General features: G+C 41.5%; 1 protein-coding gene across 8 annotated transcripts in view; it reads left to right on the forward strand.

Moving 5' to 3' along the window:
• KIF9 (kinesin family member 9) overlaps positions 1–17,577 on the forward strand; it is a 51,081-nt gene that overhangs the window by 1,169 nt on the left and 32,335 nt on the right. The window contains exons 2-10 of one of the 8 annotated variants that reach the window (XM_070575585.1): positions 3,418–3,515; positions 4,691–4,747; positions 5,013–5,178; positions 6,959–7,065; positions 8,853–9,077; positions 14,758–14,841; positions 14,953–15,045; positions 15,810–15,957; positions 17,005–17,069. In XM_070575585.1, coding sequence (XP_070431686.1) covers positions 6,967–7,065; positions 8,853–9,077; positions 14,758–14,841; positions 14,953–15,045; positions 15,810–15,957; positions 17,005–17,069 — 714 coding nt within the window. In that variant the 5' untranslated portion in view covers positions 3,418–3,515; positions 4,691–4,747; positions 5,013–5,178; positions 6,959–6,966. Of the gene's footprint in view, positions 1–138; positions 382–3,417; positions 3,516–4,690; positions 4,748–5,012; positions 5,179–6,958; positions 7,066–8,852; positions 9,078–14,757; positions 14,842–14,952; positions 15,046–15,809; positions 15,958–17,004; positions 17,070–17,577 lie in introns of all 8 variants that reach the window. The other 7 variants (XM_008520287.2, XM_070575581.1, XM_008520292.2 and 4 more) reach the window with 7 other exon arrangements.

Below are 17,577 nucleotides of genomic sequence, written 5' to 3' on the forward strand. Positions count from 1 at the left end.
GGCATGGTGAGAAGCTGAACATGGCTTCTCACAAGAGGTGCCTGGAAACCAAGTGTCCTCCTGGAAGAGCTCTGAGCTTCGGGGTTGGAGATGGTGTGGGAGAGGGGTGACATCATATGCCCCTTGGGATTCTCTCAGTAGTGACTGAAGATGGACCCACATATGGAGATTCAACCACCCTCCGACTTCCAGCCACGACCATCACTATCACCCACCATTTCTTGAGCACCTGCTTTATGCTAGGCACTGTTCTGGACATTGATGGGGGATTCAAAAGAGAGAAAAGGCACAGTCCTATCCCTCAAGCAGCTTGTAATTTAATTTGGGAGTTGAAACCCACTCAAATGATGCGGCGTAAGAACAATAACAAGCATTATTTCAGTAAGTGCAAGATGGCATGGGGTCCCCAAATGTCTGGGTGTTGAGGGGCTGCTATGTAGCAGACTCGCAAGAGGGGTGTAGTTAATAGAGAAGGCTCGCCTCAAGTGTATATTACTCTTGGCATGTCTGGAGCCGTGGGTGTGAGCATGGGGAAGGCCTTGGGAAGCACAAATAGGGTGACTGCATGTGCATGTTGGCAAATTGCAGGGCAGAGAAGGGGCAGGCTCTGAGGGGACGGTGATGCTTGGAGCTTGCCTGTGCTGCCCTTGTGCTGTCAGTGGGTGAGGACTGCTGAGAGGGAGGCCTGGGTACCTGCCCCCAGACCTGCCCTACTTCTTCTTTTTGGTCTGTTTCGGAGGGCACCCTGGGTAGCATCTTAACTTCCCTGAGCAGGAGGATGGGCCCTCGGATTGGTCTGGGGAATGGTTCTTAGAGCTTTAGAGATTGAGGGTAAGTATTTGCTTGAGTCAAAACATACCTCCCTCTACTCTCAACTTCTCAATAGTCTAGATCAAAGTGAACTTAGAGATGAGATGTTCTCTTCAGTTTCCTCAGTTTGGGATTCATGTTAGAGCCATTTGTGGCTTTTTATTTCTAGAGCTCAATTTTGGAGACAAAAATTTTAGGACCGAAATTGGACAAGCCATTATCTTTGCTTACCTGGATACCCTTCAGATTCATTTTCTAAAAATTGAAAGGTCTGAATGATCCCACAGTGGCTGGGAAAAGACTTCCATGAAATAATCACTTGCAGAGTGGAGGAAGGAGACACACGCTCTGTAATAGGCAAATATGAAAGTACAATATTTGCTTATTTGCTTTGACATCTAAAGGGGTTCAAGTTTTATTTTGTCCACATCATTGAAACAGTAAACTGAAATGGCAGGGCCTGTCTCTATTTAACTTGCTTCTGTCGAGATACTTAATGCCACCTGATGATAGTTACTATAATTGTAAGAGGAAATCAAGTGGTCACCACAGGTTGTGTCTAGAAATGTGGAGGGATGTTAATGTTTTAAAAGCCTGGAATCATTTTTATCAGGTAACACTCATTGAACTTCTCTTAAATAATACATGTAAAGTTTTAATGTGCTTTTTTAAAAAGTGAAATAATTAACTGTCATTAAAAGGAGAAATCCCTGTCATGCATGAACTTTTCTTTACAGTAAAGGTCTTGAAAATTGACTTTTTAAAAATATTAAATATCATATCAGTTTATTTGTTAGAGTGCCCATGAAAGTACAGGTTGTTTTAGGGGCAGATGCCTCGTTTCTTATTGAACTGGTCCAACTTCAACAGGGGATCGAAAGAGAAGTGGATGATGCAGCACGCATCCTGACCCTTAGGCCTTGTCTCTAGTCAAAGTCTGTTTTGTACTTTGTGGAGCATTAACTCTAAAGGAGTTTTTAACATTCTTTCTTTATATTCATGGTTCTATAAAAGTGAAATTATTGAAATTTGAGAGCCTAGTTTTAGGACTACATGACCATAAGCTACTTGATGATATTGTTCAAATTATTTCAAAAGAAGGAAAGAAAAAATATTGGATTGATCTTAGAAAAATTTATATGTAAAATTAGAAATGTTTCATCTTGGAACAATTTTAAATTGTATTATGTTAATTTACACAGTAGTTTTGAACACTGAAGTTATTTAGTGTATTTTCGTAGACCTTTGTCTTGTTTTCTAATATTACTTAACTAGATTTAACACAATTGATTATGATTACAGATAGATTTTCACTTAGCTTTTCTTAGAGCTCTTGACATTTTCTCTCAGTATTTAATCCTTTGTCATCAGTGCGTCAGAGGCACCTGAAGAGCTGATGAAGTTTTAAGTTCCCCTTAAAGCAGTAAAAATCAGTACAGTTACTACTGCTATTTAATAATCCTCTGTGCTTCCCCACTTTATGTCAGTGCTAGAACTGAAATTTACTGTCCAATTAGTATTAATATTTTTACGCAGACACTCTCAGGAGAGAGCCTAGTGTGATTTGACTGAGGAGACTAATATCCAATAAAATATGAGATTTCTTGGTGATGATTTGGGGGATTATACAATTCAATTTTTAAAAATTTTTATAAAATGCTTTAGTTCAACAGGATCTTAGAGATCAATTAACTGTCCCTTCAGTGTAACAATCCCTTTTGTAGCATCTCTGCTAGTTGGTATTTTGACTTAGCTTGACTGTTTATGGTGCTTATGGTCCTTCCCTTGTGAAAGTCTTTTCCATTATAGGACAACACTACGTGAAGGGAAGGTCATTTACCTAAATCTGCCTCTCTATCGCGTATATCTATAAGCTTTCATCCCACTCCATGAAGCCACATCAAATGTTTATTTTAACATTTTATTACATATGTTAATTATTTGTGATGGTATAAATGAAGGAAAACAAATATATTTGTGTCTACCTGAAAGAAAATGATGAGCATATAGTTAGGTTTTAGGAAGGAAAGTGGAGGTGGAGCACTTTCTGTGATTTTTCTCTCAGTAGAGTGCCAGAGAAGAAAGAATATTTGATTATGGGCTAGATTAAATATACTTCGAAGGAATCTTTTTCTGATCGAAGTTAGTGTAATAGAGTTAGAGAGGGAGGTGCTGCATCTGAAGTAAGATATGTTAATGAAGAAAAGAAAATTAGTTTTAATGCCTTTCATAGGAAGTATTTTAGAGGAAAATATAATGAATAAAGCAAAGCATAAGTGGACTCAGATACAGAACATTTCTAGAAAACACATCAAAGTTTAGGCCACTAAAGGGAGCATTCTTTTTGCTTTGTGTTTCAGTCTCTTAGGGGTCATTGGTAGACAATAGTGAGGCAGCCTGTAAAGTAGGAAATACATGTACTTGTTGAGCAGTGTCCTGCGGGCAGAGCACTGAAACGCTAAGGAGTGAAAGCAAGATGGGCTCACAGAGGGCCAGGAAAGCTGGACTGCACATCACTCTTTTCTAATCTTTTTAATGAATGACACCTCCCCTCTAATTGTTGTTTGATGATGGCTACTTACAATTTTGCTATTTTCTTCCTTTTAGCTAGAATGAGTACTAGGAAAAAAGTTCATGCATTTGTCCGTGTCAGACCCACCGATGACTTTGCTCATGAAGTGATCAGATATGGAGATGACAACAAAGTAAGTGCAATGCGTTTGCCTTTACCTGCTGGGCCTCTCTGTGCCACCTCGCTGCAGTGTGACCCTGTTTCCAAACACCATTTTAAGGACCCAGACAGAAGTGGTAAGAATTCAGATGGACTCTAGAGTCCATCAAATCTAAACCACTCCCCCGCAATGCTCTTGCTGAGGAAACTGCCATTTTTGATTCTTTTTGGTTAATAAATTTACCTTTATCCTTGTATTGACACAAAAACTGACATTTGTCCCCACTCATAAAACTTTCTGGTGATCAGATCTGTCTCCCTGGGGGTACGGTAAGAATGTCTTAAGTTGGTTACTGTTAAACTTGCCAGAGCAGTGGGAGAAACTCTTATCGAGAGAACTGGAAAGATTTATCCATCCTCATGTCCTCACCACTGTCAGGAACCTTTCTGAGGCCTATGACAGGCTTAGGACAGCTTGAGAGTGTTAAATGTTTTCATTGAGCAAACATTTGTGGATCTATGGGCAGCACTGAAACATTTTTTAAGGGAGGAATTCGAGGGTAAACTGCTCAAGTTTCAAAAGTTGTAGCAGTCAGAAACAAGCTCATGTGGAGCCCTGTGAAGTGTACGCTGCTGGACATGGTTTCAGTGAGCACAGAAGAACAGAGCATTTAATATGTGAATGGACCAGCCTCTCTCAGTTAGTTTATCTGCCTGTGGCCAAGTCTTGATTCCTGGACTAAGACGGCCAAGACACCAGTGAGAGTCTGTTTGCATCAGAAGTCCCCATTGCGAAGACTGGAATCTACCATTGACCTAACCCAATATGTTCCTAAACCAGCTGCTGCTATCTAAAATATTTTTTAGAAATCTTTGCGTCTAAAAATCTGCTGATTACAAGTAAGTAAGCACCCTCTATTTACTCTAATACCAGTGAGTAACTGTCTGAGAAGTCCAGAGTCTTTTCTGTAGCTGTTATTTCATCATTACTCACATTGACCCATAGCGTGTGTGTGGGAGTGGGTGCTCAACAGAATACTGAGGGAGGCCTCACCACCAAAAACCAAAGAGATGCGGCTCAAGCCCAGGCTTCTGTCACCAATCTCACTGTTTTCTCTGGCCTAATTCAAGACCTCGCAGTGCTTATTGAATGGATCTAAAGTTTGTTTAATAAGAGCATGATGATTGTGTTTGACTCCGTATTCGTAGATGGGGGAAACAAGACAGACAGCACCCTGCAAACTAGGATGAGACATACTGAAACTAGTAAGTGCTCCAGTCTCTTGATCCTTCCACCTTAAGGGTCGTGTGGTCTCCCTGCAAGAGCTTCCTTCCATCCCAAAGAAATCATCTGGAATATCAACCCATATGTGGGAGTCCCTATTCTTCCTAAAGTTCACTTCCTCTATTTCTTCCAGGTCAGGTCTTGGCTATCAGCAACTTTTTTACACCAGTTTCCTAACAAATACAAATAACTCCTTCTTTCTCTCTCTCTTCTCCCCTCTCTTTCTCTCTCTGTCTCTTTCCCTAGAGCATTGATATTCACTTAAAAAAAGATACTCGGAGGGGAGTTGTCAATAACCAGCAGACAGACTGGTCTTTCAAGCTGGATGGAGTTCTCCATGATGCCTCTCAGGACTTGGTTTATGAGACAGTTGCGAAGGATGTGATTTCTCAGGCCCTCGATGGCTATAATGGTAATTTAGTTAATTAACTGTTGTTTTATGTAAGAACCTGCAGAACCCCTTTTGGAGGAAGAGTTGCAAGTATTTTATGGTGAATAAAATAAAATATAACCTCACTTACTAATTTTTGTTTGCTTGTCTGCCTCCATGTTCTTGTGATGGAAAGCTTACTTCCTTGATGACATTGTGCGCATGGCTTGATCCAATGTCCTGGGATCCTACCTTTATAAGGAAGACTAAATGACCCTGGCTCTCTATAGGTCATGGGGACTTAACTGTTGTCCTGTTTCAAATCTCTCAAATATTAGTTTTGAAGATAATGTCCTTATGATGTGCTTGATGGAGTCCAAACATTTTTTCTCTTGGCTACCTGCTCGGAGCTGTTTCCATTCATTCTACCAGCGCAGTCAATCTACTGGTCATACTCTGGTATAGGATTATTTACGTGTATCACTAAAAACTTGAGTTAGAGTTTGATTTTCTTTACAAATTAAAAGCAGCTTTATTGGGAAATTTTTATAAACTTGTTCAGTCTAAGATTGTTTTAAAGTCTTAAAAGGATTTTAAAATCCTTAGAAAGAATATATCACAGTTTGCAGACTTTGCCCATCTAGTCGCTGTTGACTAGAATGTTCCCTGTTTGCAAGTTTTAAAAATCCATTGAGTATAGATGCCAAAACATTGTACTGTATCTTGTGTGTGATCCATAGGTGTGGGTCATTGACCCTGAGGGAATGCAGCCCTGAGGAGGTAGAGACAGAGGAACTAAGGCCCAGGGAAGTTAAAAATCTTGGGCTCTGGGTGCTTTGGAGCCACAAATTGGCTCTCATTCCCAGTTGAAATGACTCCTTCGTGCACATTTGTTTTGGGTTAATAGATGCTGTTTCTGACTCCAGTTCAGATGCTGAATTAGGGCCCCTTGTGTAAAACCTACCAAGCAAAGGAACTGGAGCATCCATGTGGCAAAGGCCAACAGTGATTTCTGTGGCCCAGTGTTGCTGGGACAGGTCTGCTGTGTAGATGCCCAGAAGCAGACTTTAGGATAGGTCTGGCTCAGGGCGACCAAGCCAGAAGGAAGAGCAGATGGAAACCAGAGCCCAGGGTTACTGTGTGGTTTGTATCCCAGAGCCTGGTGCTCATGGTAGACCTAAAGGACATGAGAGGTACAAGTGAAAGTCTTCCCAGAAGGGGCAGTGAGACCAGATCAGGATCTGGTTATGGTGGTCTGTTTCTGGCAGTGGCATGGGACCAGCTAGCAGCCCTGTTTGATCCTGTGGGAACTTGCAGTCTACAAAGAATTCTCACCATTAACAGGAAATGCCCTTCTGACTCCCATCTCTTCCTGGGAGTTTTCTTGCCTTCTGCCTGGCTAGCCCCCCAGGGAGGCCTACCCATGAAACCCTGCCAGTTCATGGCTTTGCTAAAAGAAGGACTGGAGTTCAATGCTCTTATCTCCCTCCTCATCTTTCTAGGAAAATTCCCACTTCCTTTGTTCCCTGGGATTGTCTGCTCTCCTCAGAGGCCCAACGGTCAGATCTTCTCTTGGTAAAGGGAGCAGTAGAACACTACATGGACCACAGATTCAGAACAGATGTCTGTGTTTTGACCATTTATGTCCCTGTTTCCTTGCCCATGTACCCTCAGGGGCAGGAATTCCTGATGTCCTTGGCTGCTCCTGATGGCCGCCTTAACACCAGGGTCCTGGCTGGCTACAGGCATGCTGGGGGAAAGGAGAGCTATCTTGAAGCTATTTTCCTGGATGTCACCAAGATACGTTTTGAAATGTTTGCAGGCACCATCATGTGTTATGGGCAGACGGGAGCTGGCAAGACATACACCATGACGGGGGCAACTGAGAATTACAAGCACCGGGGGATCCTCCCTCGTGCTCTACAGCAGGTAGAGAGTGGGCCCGTGGGTGGGATATCATACAGGGGCCCTCTCTACCATAGATGCTGCTGATCCCAGGTCAGCTACAGGAGACAGTGGGGTCCAGGTGTCAAAGGAGTTGCAGCCTGTAGGGAGGCAGGATATACATGGTGGGGTGTGTGTGTATCAGAAACCTCAAGAAGCTGGGAGTTCGGGTTTCGGACTCTGACCCACGCCTGTGCTGTTTCCTCATTTGTGAAAGAGGGAGTTGGACATGCTGACTGACTTCTTGCTGCTCTGATGGTCTGTAATCCTGTAATTGAGGATTTGGAGGTCCTAATCACGTTCCTTCCTGGTTTTAATGAGGAGAATATGGAGGCTTGCAGAGCTTCCAGGACTGAGTCAGCCCTCGGGATCCAGGAAGTATGACTGAAGACAGCACAGAAGGGCCTGCCTATGGGGTCCACTAACCTGGGTTCTGTAAGGGTCCTCTCTTTGGAGGTAGGAGGCAAAGGGATTTTCCTCAAAAGCATCTTGAGGTTTTATAGCCCTGTCCTGTAAGAAGTGTAGCTGTCCCTCTAGTTTATAACCATTCATGCTCTAATTTTTGAAGAAATATCCTTAATATCCCATTGTCAAAGCTTCAGTATCTTAACATCTTAGACTGTAGTAGTCTAGCCCAGCACTGCCCAATAGAAATATAATGTAAGTCACATATGCAATTTTGAGTTTTCCAGTAGCCATGGTTTAAAAAGTAAAACAGGTGAAATTAATTTTAATAATATATTTATTTAACTCAATATATCCAAAATATCATTTCTACATGTAATCAATATGAAAATTATTGAGATGTTTTACACTCTTTTTCTCATACTAAGTCTTTGAATTCCAGAGTGTATTTTACACTTACAGTACATTTCGATTGAGAGACTAAATATTCATCAAAAATACTTGATCTGTATTTAGATTTCATAAAATTTACAGTCAACAAAGTAGATTTATAAACCCAGGTTGTTCCAAACATACTTAAAAGTTTACCAATAATTGAATTTAGTATCAATTTTTAAATTTAAATTAATTAAAATTAAATACAATTTAAAATTCAGTTCCTCATTGGCACTAGCCACATTTCGAGTGCTCAGCAACCACCTGTGGCTAGTGTCTACCATATTACACAGCACAGATCTAGACTGTTAGAGCAAAGTGGGACCTTGGATTGTCGAGCCCAGTTCCGCATTTGACAGATAAGAAAATCCAGGTCCAGAGAGAGGAAAAGACTAGACCAAAGTCATTACTGATAAGTACTGAGGAGGGTGTTAGGAGTTGAGAAGGCTGAGTTCTGGCTTGGCTTCTTCCCTTACTACCTGAGTGATCATAGACGAATAATTATATTACATGGAGCTTCCCACAGATGGATATTGCCCTGCCCTGCTTCAATCGCAGGGGAGTTATGAGGATGGAATTAAATAATGGATGTGAAAGAGGCTTATATAGAGTGAGACTACGTAAAACAAGAGATCTTCACTTCAGAGTACTTTCCATTCGTCATGCCTCTACTTCTTGGGACTGTATAAATATTATCCAACCTATAAGTCAGGCCTCAAAAAACTACAAGGTGATAATAAATATCACCTGATGGACTAATAATCATAGTGTTGTTGATGATGATGACCATCACACCAACTAGACTAAACTTTTTTAGGGGAAAGATTTTCTTATTGTACTTCTTGATGTTTCCTCCTGAGGTAAGAACTCCACTAACACTAGCTGGTCATTGAAATTCTGCTCTTGGTGACTGCTGTCAATCTTCCATCTAGGTTTTTAGGATGATCGAAGAACGCCCCACACATGCCATCACTGTGCGTGTTTCCTACCTGGAAATCTATAATGAGAGCCTGTTTGATCTTCTGTCCACCCTGCCCTATGTTGGACCCTCAGTCACACCAATGACCATCGTGGAAAACCCTCAAGGGGTCTTCATTAAGGGCTTGTCAGTCCACCTCACAAGTCAGGAGGAAGATGCATTCAGCCTCCTTTTCGAGGTGAGATGATCAAGTCTAAGGGTTCCTCCCTCCATCCCTTTTTTTATTTTATTCTCTCCCTCTTTCTTAGTTTTTTACATACTTTGATAACCAGAATGAAAATTAATGTATGCTCATTTTGCAAGTTCAGATAGTAATGAAAAAATATAGGACTGAAAAAAATTCACTCATCTGTTTTCTACCTATGGCAACAATAATGTATATTTTGGTTTATTTCCTTCCAGTCTTTTTTCCCGTGCATTGAAATTGTACCCCCCTTTTTTTTTTTTGAGGAAGATTAACCCTAAGCTAACATCGCTGCCAATACTCCTCTTTTTGCTGAGGAAGACTGGCCCTGAGCTAACATCTGTGCCCATCTTCCTCCACTTTATATGTGGGATGCCTACCACAGCGTGGCTTGCCAAGCGGGGCCATGTCCGCACCCAGGATCCGAACTGGTCAACCCCAGGCTACCGAAGCGGAACGTGCACACTTAACTGCTGCGCCACTGGGCCGGCCCCGAAATTGTCCCTTTTTTGGTTAACATTGAATAATGGGCATTTTTGGTATAGAAAAAATAAAGATTAACATCCTTAATATAGAAAAGCTCTTACAAATCAATAAAAAAATTCCCTAGTGTATGTTATTCTTTTAAAGGTAATATAGGTTGGAACTCTTAATGCATTGCTGGTGAAATATAAAATGGTGCAGCCATTTTGGCAATTTCCTAAAAAGTTAGACATTAATTTTATCAGAAGACCTAGCAATTCTACCCCTAGGTATCTAAGCAAGAGAAATGGAAGTGTATGTGTACACAAAGACTTGTACACAGATGTTCATAACAGCATTATCCATAACTGCCACAGACTGGAAATAACCAAAATTCCATCAAATGGTGAATGGATAAACAAAAGGTGTACATCTATATGTTGGAAAACTTTAGAAATAAAAAGAAATGGAGTCTGATACATGCTACAACATGGATGAGTCTCAAAAAAAATGCTAAGTAAAAGAAAGAAGATAACTTATTGTATGATTTCATTTGTTTGAAATGTCCAGATAGCTACATCTGTAGAGACAGAAAGCAGATTAGCAGTTGCCTGGGGGAAGAAGCAGGAAGTGACTGCAGATGGGCCCGAGGGAACTTTTTGGACTGATGCAACATTTCTAAAACAGGATTGTGGTGATAGTTGCACAACACTGTAAATTTACTAAAAGTCATTGAATTCTATACTTAAGACAGTAAAATTTTACACTATTTAAATTAGATGTCAATAAAACTTAAAAAAGAAGTCACATTGGTGTCCTCAGGGGTGACTTAAACCTGGATCCCTTGCATCTACAGGGAAGAAAGAGCCCCCTGCAGTGGAGCTGTAGTGGGGGAAGACAATTCCTCTACCCTCTAGGTCCCTTCTGGCTGGTCTAAGAATTAAATTGACATGAGATAGAATAACAGGAGAAAATCAAAGTTGAATAACATATATACATGGGAGAAACCCAGGAAAACTGAATAACTCACCAAAATGGCCAAAGCTCACCACCTTAAATACCATCTTTAGCCAAAGACAAAGGAGGATGTTGGGAGTAGTGGTTTAGGACTTCAGAGGGGAGGAAGGCAATTTACATGGAGATGGAAAAGCAAATGTTTGGTAAACAAATGTTTGCTGGGCCATCTATAGACAATGAGACTGGAAAGAGAACTTTGATAAAAATGGGCTTGCTACTGCCTTCCTGTCTACCACAGCTACTTTATGTTATAATATAGTTATCTTATGGTATTAGCTCCTTCCCGGAACAGGCCTTCTATCTTCAATGCTCTTAGGTAGTTACAGGAAGGTCAAAGTTTCCTTCAGAGTATTTTGTCCTTAAAAATAATCAAGCCAGAGAGACATATTTTGGGGTGGCCAATTCTGATCCCCCATATGACAATGGGATATTCTTGTCTTATTGTTGCTCCTAACATTTCACCATGAAAAATGATGTTTGCAGGAGGTTTTTCATGGCTTAAGGTTAAAGAATGTCCATGTTTGTGAAGAGTTTTTATCATGAATAAATATTTATTCATGCCCTTAGAAGTAACCACTCTCCTTATTTGTATGGTAATCATTTCCTTGGTCTTCTTCATAACTTTACCACCTATAGCATACCACCTATGTTTCCTCAAACAGCATGGTTTAATTTTTTTGAAATTTTTATAAAAGGAATCATATGTAATGAATTCTGTCATTTCTTTTACCCGTTACCTACTTTTTGTGTGAAATTCATCTATGTTCTTGCTGTGTGTTTTTCATTTTCATCATTGTATTACATTGTGTGAATACACTACAGTTTAGTTATCCATTCTACTTATTATGGACATTTGGGTTTTCCTAGTTTGGGGATATTTCAGACAATGCCTCTGGAAACATCCTTGTATGTATATCTGGTGCACATAATCATGAATGTCTCTAGGTAAATCCAAGGACTGCAATTGCTGGGTCATAGAGTATGTGTGTCTTAAGCTTTCGTAGATAATGCCAACTATTTTCCATGATGGTATGTTCCCACAGCAGGTTATCAGAAATCCCATTATTCTGACAAAATTTTGAGCAATCTGGCCAGTGTGTAGTGCTTCCCACTGTGGTCTTGGCTTGCATTTTTCCTAATTACCAATGAGATTAAGGACCTTTCCATGTGTTTATTGACCACTTCGATTTCCCTGTTCATGCCTTTTGTTTACTTTCTTTACAGATGTCTTTTTTCTTTCTCTTACTTATTTGTATAAATTTGGTATATTCTGAAAACTAGTTCTTTTTCAGTTATATGTATTGTAAATATCTTCTATTTTCTGTGGCTTGCTTTTTTTCCCCCTCTTTATGTGTTATTTGATGAAAAAAATTCTTAATTTTAGGTTAGTTGAATGTATGTAAATTTTTTGTTTTGGCTTTTTGTGAAAAGAACATATAAGAGGATTAAAAAATAATTCACTGGTAGATTCATCAGTGAAGCCATCTCATCCTGGACTTTTGTTTCTTGGGAGATTTTTGATTACTGATTCAATCTCCTTACTAGTAATTGATCTGTTGATATTTTCTGTTTCATCATGATTCAGTCTTGGTGTCTGACAGTCTTTATCTTTTAAATGAAGCATTTAATCCCGTTTTTACTTAGTGTAGTTACTGATATTTTTGGGTTTAAATCATATTATTGTGTGCTTTCTTGGTTCCATTTGTTCTACTTTTCTTTTTGCCCTCTTTTTAATTGGATATTTTTTGTTATACTTGTTTCTCCCTTTACTAGTTTGGAAGTTATATATTTATTCATATTTGTATTCTCTCTCTCTGTTTATCCTAGAAATAACCTTGCATATTTAGTTAGTACACACACACACATACATACATATACAAATGAGTATGTATAACTGAGGAAATCTGAATAAGCTCTGCGGATTATACCAATGTCAATTTCTTCATTTTGATATTGTGCCATAGTTTTGCAAGATGTTATCATAGAGAGAGGCTGAGTGAAGGGTACAGAGGACCTCCCTGTACATTTCTTTGAAACTTCCTTCTTACAAATAAAAAGAAAATGTTATTTTATCATAACATTATAATTACTATATTATAACATTTCAAAATAAAATATTTAAAACTAAAAACTTCTAAAAAATCTAAAGTTAATAAAAACCTTTTCCCTCCTCCTGGATTCTACAAGAACTTTAGGATTGTTGCCTTGTCTTTTATGTCTTTGTGTTTTAACCCTGCAGGGCATTATTATTACTGTTTTGTATACTCAGTCTTCTTTTACATTTACTCTCATATTTACCACTTTCATTGCTTTTCTCCTTAACTTTCCATCTGAGGTTGTTTTCCTGCTCTCTGATGTACATCCTTTAAAATGAGCATACTGGTGATAAACAATATTTTGCTTTGTGAAATGTCTTTCTTTTACTCTCAATCTTCAAAGATGTTTTTGCTGGGCATAAAATTCTATTTTGGCATTTGTTTTCTTTTACTACATTAACACGTTATTCCAAAGTTATGGTTTCCATTGTTATTGGTGAGAAGTCAACTGTCCGTCTATTCAGCAGTCTTGTAAAAGTATGTCTAGTCTGGGTTCTCTGAGAAGCAGACGCCAAGATGGGATTAAATGTGCAAAGATTTTGTGAGGGGAAATTCCTGTGTCAAGGAAGTAGGAAGGGAACCAGGTAAGGCTGGATCGCCATCAAGTCATGATGCAAGTCTTACCTCAAGTGAAGGGAAGGAAGGTCGGGTGGAAGCGTCCTAGACTGCCAGGCAGTGTAAAGAAGTTTCAGTGTAAAGAAGTCAGGAATCCTTGAGCCAAAGTTGGCCAGCTAAGAACAGATCTATATTAGTATCCCTGCCACACTCAGTCATTGGTGGGAAGCAGTCCTTCTTGGACTGGTAGACAGTGAGAGGTGACACAGCCACAGGGTCAGCCAGGCCTGCTCCACAGCCCAGGCCCTTCCCTCCTCTTCAGGTGTTCCACTCTCCCCAGGGAGCCATGGTGTCACTGCTTTGCAGTTTGTTCATAGCATTTCTCACGGGCCTTTAAGGAGACAGGAGTCCCTCTCGCAAGGACCTTTTTCTCTAACAACAGCCATTTCCGTCACATCTCCTTTTAAGTGTGTTCTGGCCATAGGGTCCAATCCTGTGAATTAGCAGCAAGGGCCAGCTGCCCCTTTAAAATTACAAATTATTGATTTTTCCTAATTTTTAAAAGTAATATATGCTCACATACAGAAGAAAGCACAAACCTGTATAAAAAGGGAAATATGACCTATAAACCCCAACCCAGAAGTGACCATTATTAACATCTTGGTAACGGCAGCTGTTTATTCTTTCTTCTATGAATGCTTTTGCATTCCTTAGATCGTACCAGAATATGATTTTGTCGTTCATTCTGTTAATGTAGTGTATCACAATGATAGATTTGCATATGTTGAATCATCCTTGCATCCCAGGGGTAAATACCACTTAGTTGCCATGTGTGAAGCTTTTTTTTTCTTTTTTGAGGAAGATTAGCTGTGAGCTAACTACTGCCAATCCTCCTCTTTTTGCTGAGGAAGACTGGCCCTGAGCTAACATCCATGCCCATCGTCCCCCACCCCATACATGGGACGCCTACCACAGCATGGCTTTTGCCAAGCGGCGCTATGTCCACACCCTGGATCTGAACCGGCGACCCCGGGCCACCAAAGCGGAACGTGTGCACTTTACCGCTGCGCCACCGGGTCAGCCCTGTGTGAAGCTTTTAATGTGCTGTTGAAGTCAGTTTGCTATGATTTTGGATTTTGCATTTTTCTATTATTAAGAACTAATTGTCAGTATTTTCCTGTCTGCATAACATTCCATTTGCAGATAGGTCGTTCCCTAATTGCTGGATTTGTGCACTGATTATCGTTCAATATTCATGAATTTTGTAAGGCTTTTAATTCTTATTTATAAAGCTGTTAATTCTTATTGCCACTTTGCTTTTCAGAAAACTATACAAAGTCACGCATCCCCAGCAATGGGGGAAAGTATACGTCTGGCCTCCAGTTTGTCCTATTCTACCAGTTTATAAATGCGGTTTGCCTGGAAGACCCAGCTGACTGCAGTGACATAAGATCACTTGGATAGCTGCCAGTATAGTTGAAAAATGACCCAAATGCTTTATTTTAATCTTTCAAAATGTTGTGTATGCTTTCCTTCCTCTTCAGGGAGAGACCAACAGGATTATAGCCTCCCACACGATGAACAAAAACTCATCCAGGTCACACTGCATTTTCACCATCTACGTGGAGGTAAGTTTGAGCTCTTTGAACAGCATGGAGGGGGCGGCGGGTTCCCCCAGGGCCTGCTCTGTCAGAAATTTCTCCCTGTGACAGTGTAACCTCTGTTTGGATGTTTCATAGGCCCATTCACGGACCTTATCAGATGAAAAGTACATCACTTCCAAAATTAACTTGGTGGATCTAGCAGGCTCGGAAAGGCTGGGGAAGTCTGGGGTGAGTCGGGGGAGCAAGAGGTTCCTTCTCAATAAGCCACAGGCCTTTTTCCAGCATGGGGCCCGTGCACATGGGCCATCGTCACTGGGCATTCATAAGCACAGTCCTGAGCTAGGCACAGTGGAGCGTGTGGGCTTGACCCTGAGGAGCTGGAAGGACAGAATTAGCAGAAGGGGAACAGCTGCTACATAGAGGCGGTTCCTACCTGACAGGATTTTTGTAAACGTTAAATGAGGTGATGGCCCCTAAATTCTTAGCAAGGTGGCTGACACTCAGTAAGCGCTCAGTAAATGCTCCTTGCTAGTATTAGCATTTCTTTGTGTATAGTGTGTGTGTTCACATGAATATTTGCATGAGTATTTCTTCTCAAGTATGCATATGAGTGTGAGTATTAGCATAAGTATTCACAAGAATATTCAGATGAGCATTCCTATGAGTGTCTGTATTTGTGTGGATATTCACAGGATTATTTGCTCAGGTATCTGTACAGATATTCCTATGTATATTCATATTAGTGTGAATGTTAAGTGAGTATTCATAGGAATATTCACATGAGTATTCATATTCACACAAGCAGTCACATGAATGTTTACACGAGTGTTCCTATGAGTATTAATATTAGCCCAAGATGGAATACAATCCTGTGACATTGAGGGAAGACCCTTGTTCTGGAAGGAGGCTTTGGCCTACCCACAGACCTGCAGTGTTCTTGGTGGGGCAGCCTCTCCACTTAGTCTGAAGCAGAACTGCCCTTTGGTTTGTAGTCAGAGGGCCGAGTCCTGAAGGAAGCTACCTACATCAACAAGTCGCTGTCATTCCTGGAGCAGGCCATCATTGCCCTTGGGGACCAGAAGCGGGACCACATTCCCTTCCGGCAATGCAAGCTCACCCATGCCCTGAAGGACTCTTTAGGTGAGGGTGTGGTTGTTGCACAGGGAGGAGGAACAAGCCTGGCACATCTTCTGCTGGTGATGATAGAATTGCTCCCTCCCCATGGCAGTGACCTCAGACACACCTGCAAAGGCAGAATCAAGCAGAGTGCCCTCTTCTTTCACCCATGACATGCCATGCTGTACACTCATCAGAACCTTTGCTTAGGCTTTGCTTCTAAAGGGGATCCCTAAACCAGCTGCCAGAATCCTTCATCACGTTGAAGACCCAGGTGGAGGGCCTCTCCCATGATGTCTTGCCTTCCAATACAGCCTCCCCAGTAGAGGAGCAGGTGTCTTGTCATCCTTTGTGTTCCCAGGCTATTGTGTTGGGCCTGGTAGCAGTCATTGGTGTCTAATTATTAAATGAGTGACACCATGAGCAAAGCCCTGGCCCACAGCCCTCTCCCCTGCCCTTGCCCCTCTGTGCCCAACGCCATCTCTCCTCTGCTGTTTCCCCGGTTCCTCTTTTAGGTACATCTGTTGGCCTCTCCCCCTCCCTTCCCTCTTCCCCTTGCCGCCCAGCTTCATACATGCTTGGGTGTGTCCTCTCTGACCCTATCTTGGTCAGCTCAGGCTGCTATAACAAAGTGCCACAGACTGGGTGGCTTAAACAACAGACATTTATTTCTCACAGTTCTGGAGGCTGGACGTCCCAGATCAAGGTCCGGTAGGGATAGTTCGTGATGAGGACTCTCTTCCTGGCTTGTAGATGGCCGCTTTCTTGCTGTGTTTTCACATAGCATAGAGAGAGAGGCCAAAAAGAGAGTCAGAGCTCTGGTCTCTCTTTCTCTTCTTATAAAGGCACTAATCCCATCATGGGGGCTCCACCCTCATGACCTCATATAAACCTAAGTACCTCCCATCTGAGCCGCCTCCAGATACTATCACATGGGAGGTTAGGACTTCAACATATGAATTTTGGGGCTACACAAACATTCAGTCCCTAATAGACCCCACCAGCCTCAAAGGAATGTCCTGATGGAAAACCCACATGGTTTATGGCCCTTCTGTATCCTGCTTTCTGCAGGGGGAAATTGCAATATGGTTCTTGTGACAAACATCTATGGAGACGCCGCCCAGTTAGAAGAAACGGTATGTAAAGACAGCCAGTGTGACCAGGTTGGACTCCATCCTCATGGGTACCAGGGCTGGGTAAGGTGGCTTTGGGCTAGCTAAGCTGGCACACTAACCATAGACGTTGTCAAGAAAGGAGGCATCCAGAGGAACAGTCTGAGCCAAAATTGCTGAGGGGTCCCAGCCAGAATCCAAATACCAAGTAGCAAGGGGCAGAAGCTGTGTCAAGGAATTAGCCAGGCAGGAGACGGGCTCAGTGTGGGAGCCTATGTGAAGAGAGGAGGCTGAGAGCCAGCTTTGTGGAGGCAACGACCATGCTTTCTGGGGTGCTGCTCCTGTGAATTGGAATCAAGAAGCATATTGATTCCTTCTTCTTCATAATAACACGTGTTTAAAAATCTTGAAAACAACCAGAGTTCCAGGCTATGGTAAGTATTAAGCACCTGCCATGTGCAGTGTAGTCGGAGGCAGCTCAGCAGAGATGAGTCATACTTAGCCTTGGGGCTCAGAATTCCCAACCATGGCC

The sequence above is a fragment of the Equus przewalskii genome, chromosome 15, assembly GCF_037783145.1.
Source record: "Equus przewalskii isolate Varuska chromosome 15, EquPr2, whole genome shotgun sequence".
In the NCBI taxonomy this organism is placed as follows: domain Eukaryota; kingdom Metazoa; phylum Chordata; class Mammalia; order Perissodactyla; family Equidae; genus Equus; species Equus przewalskii.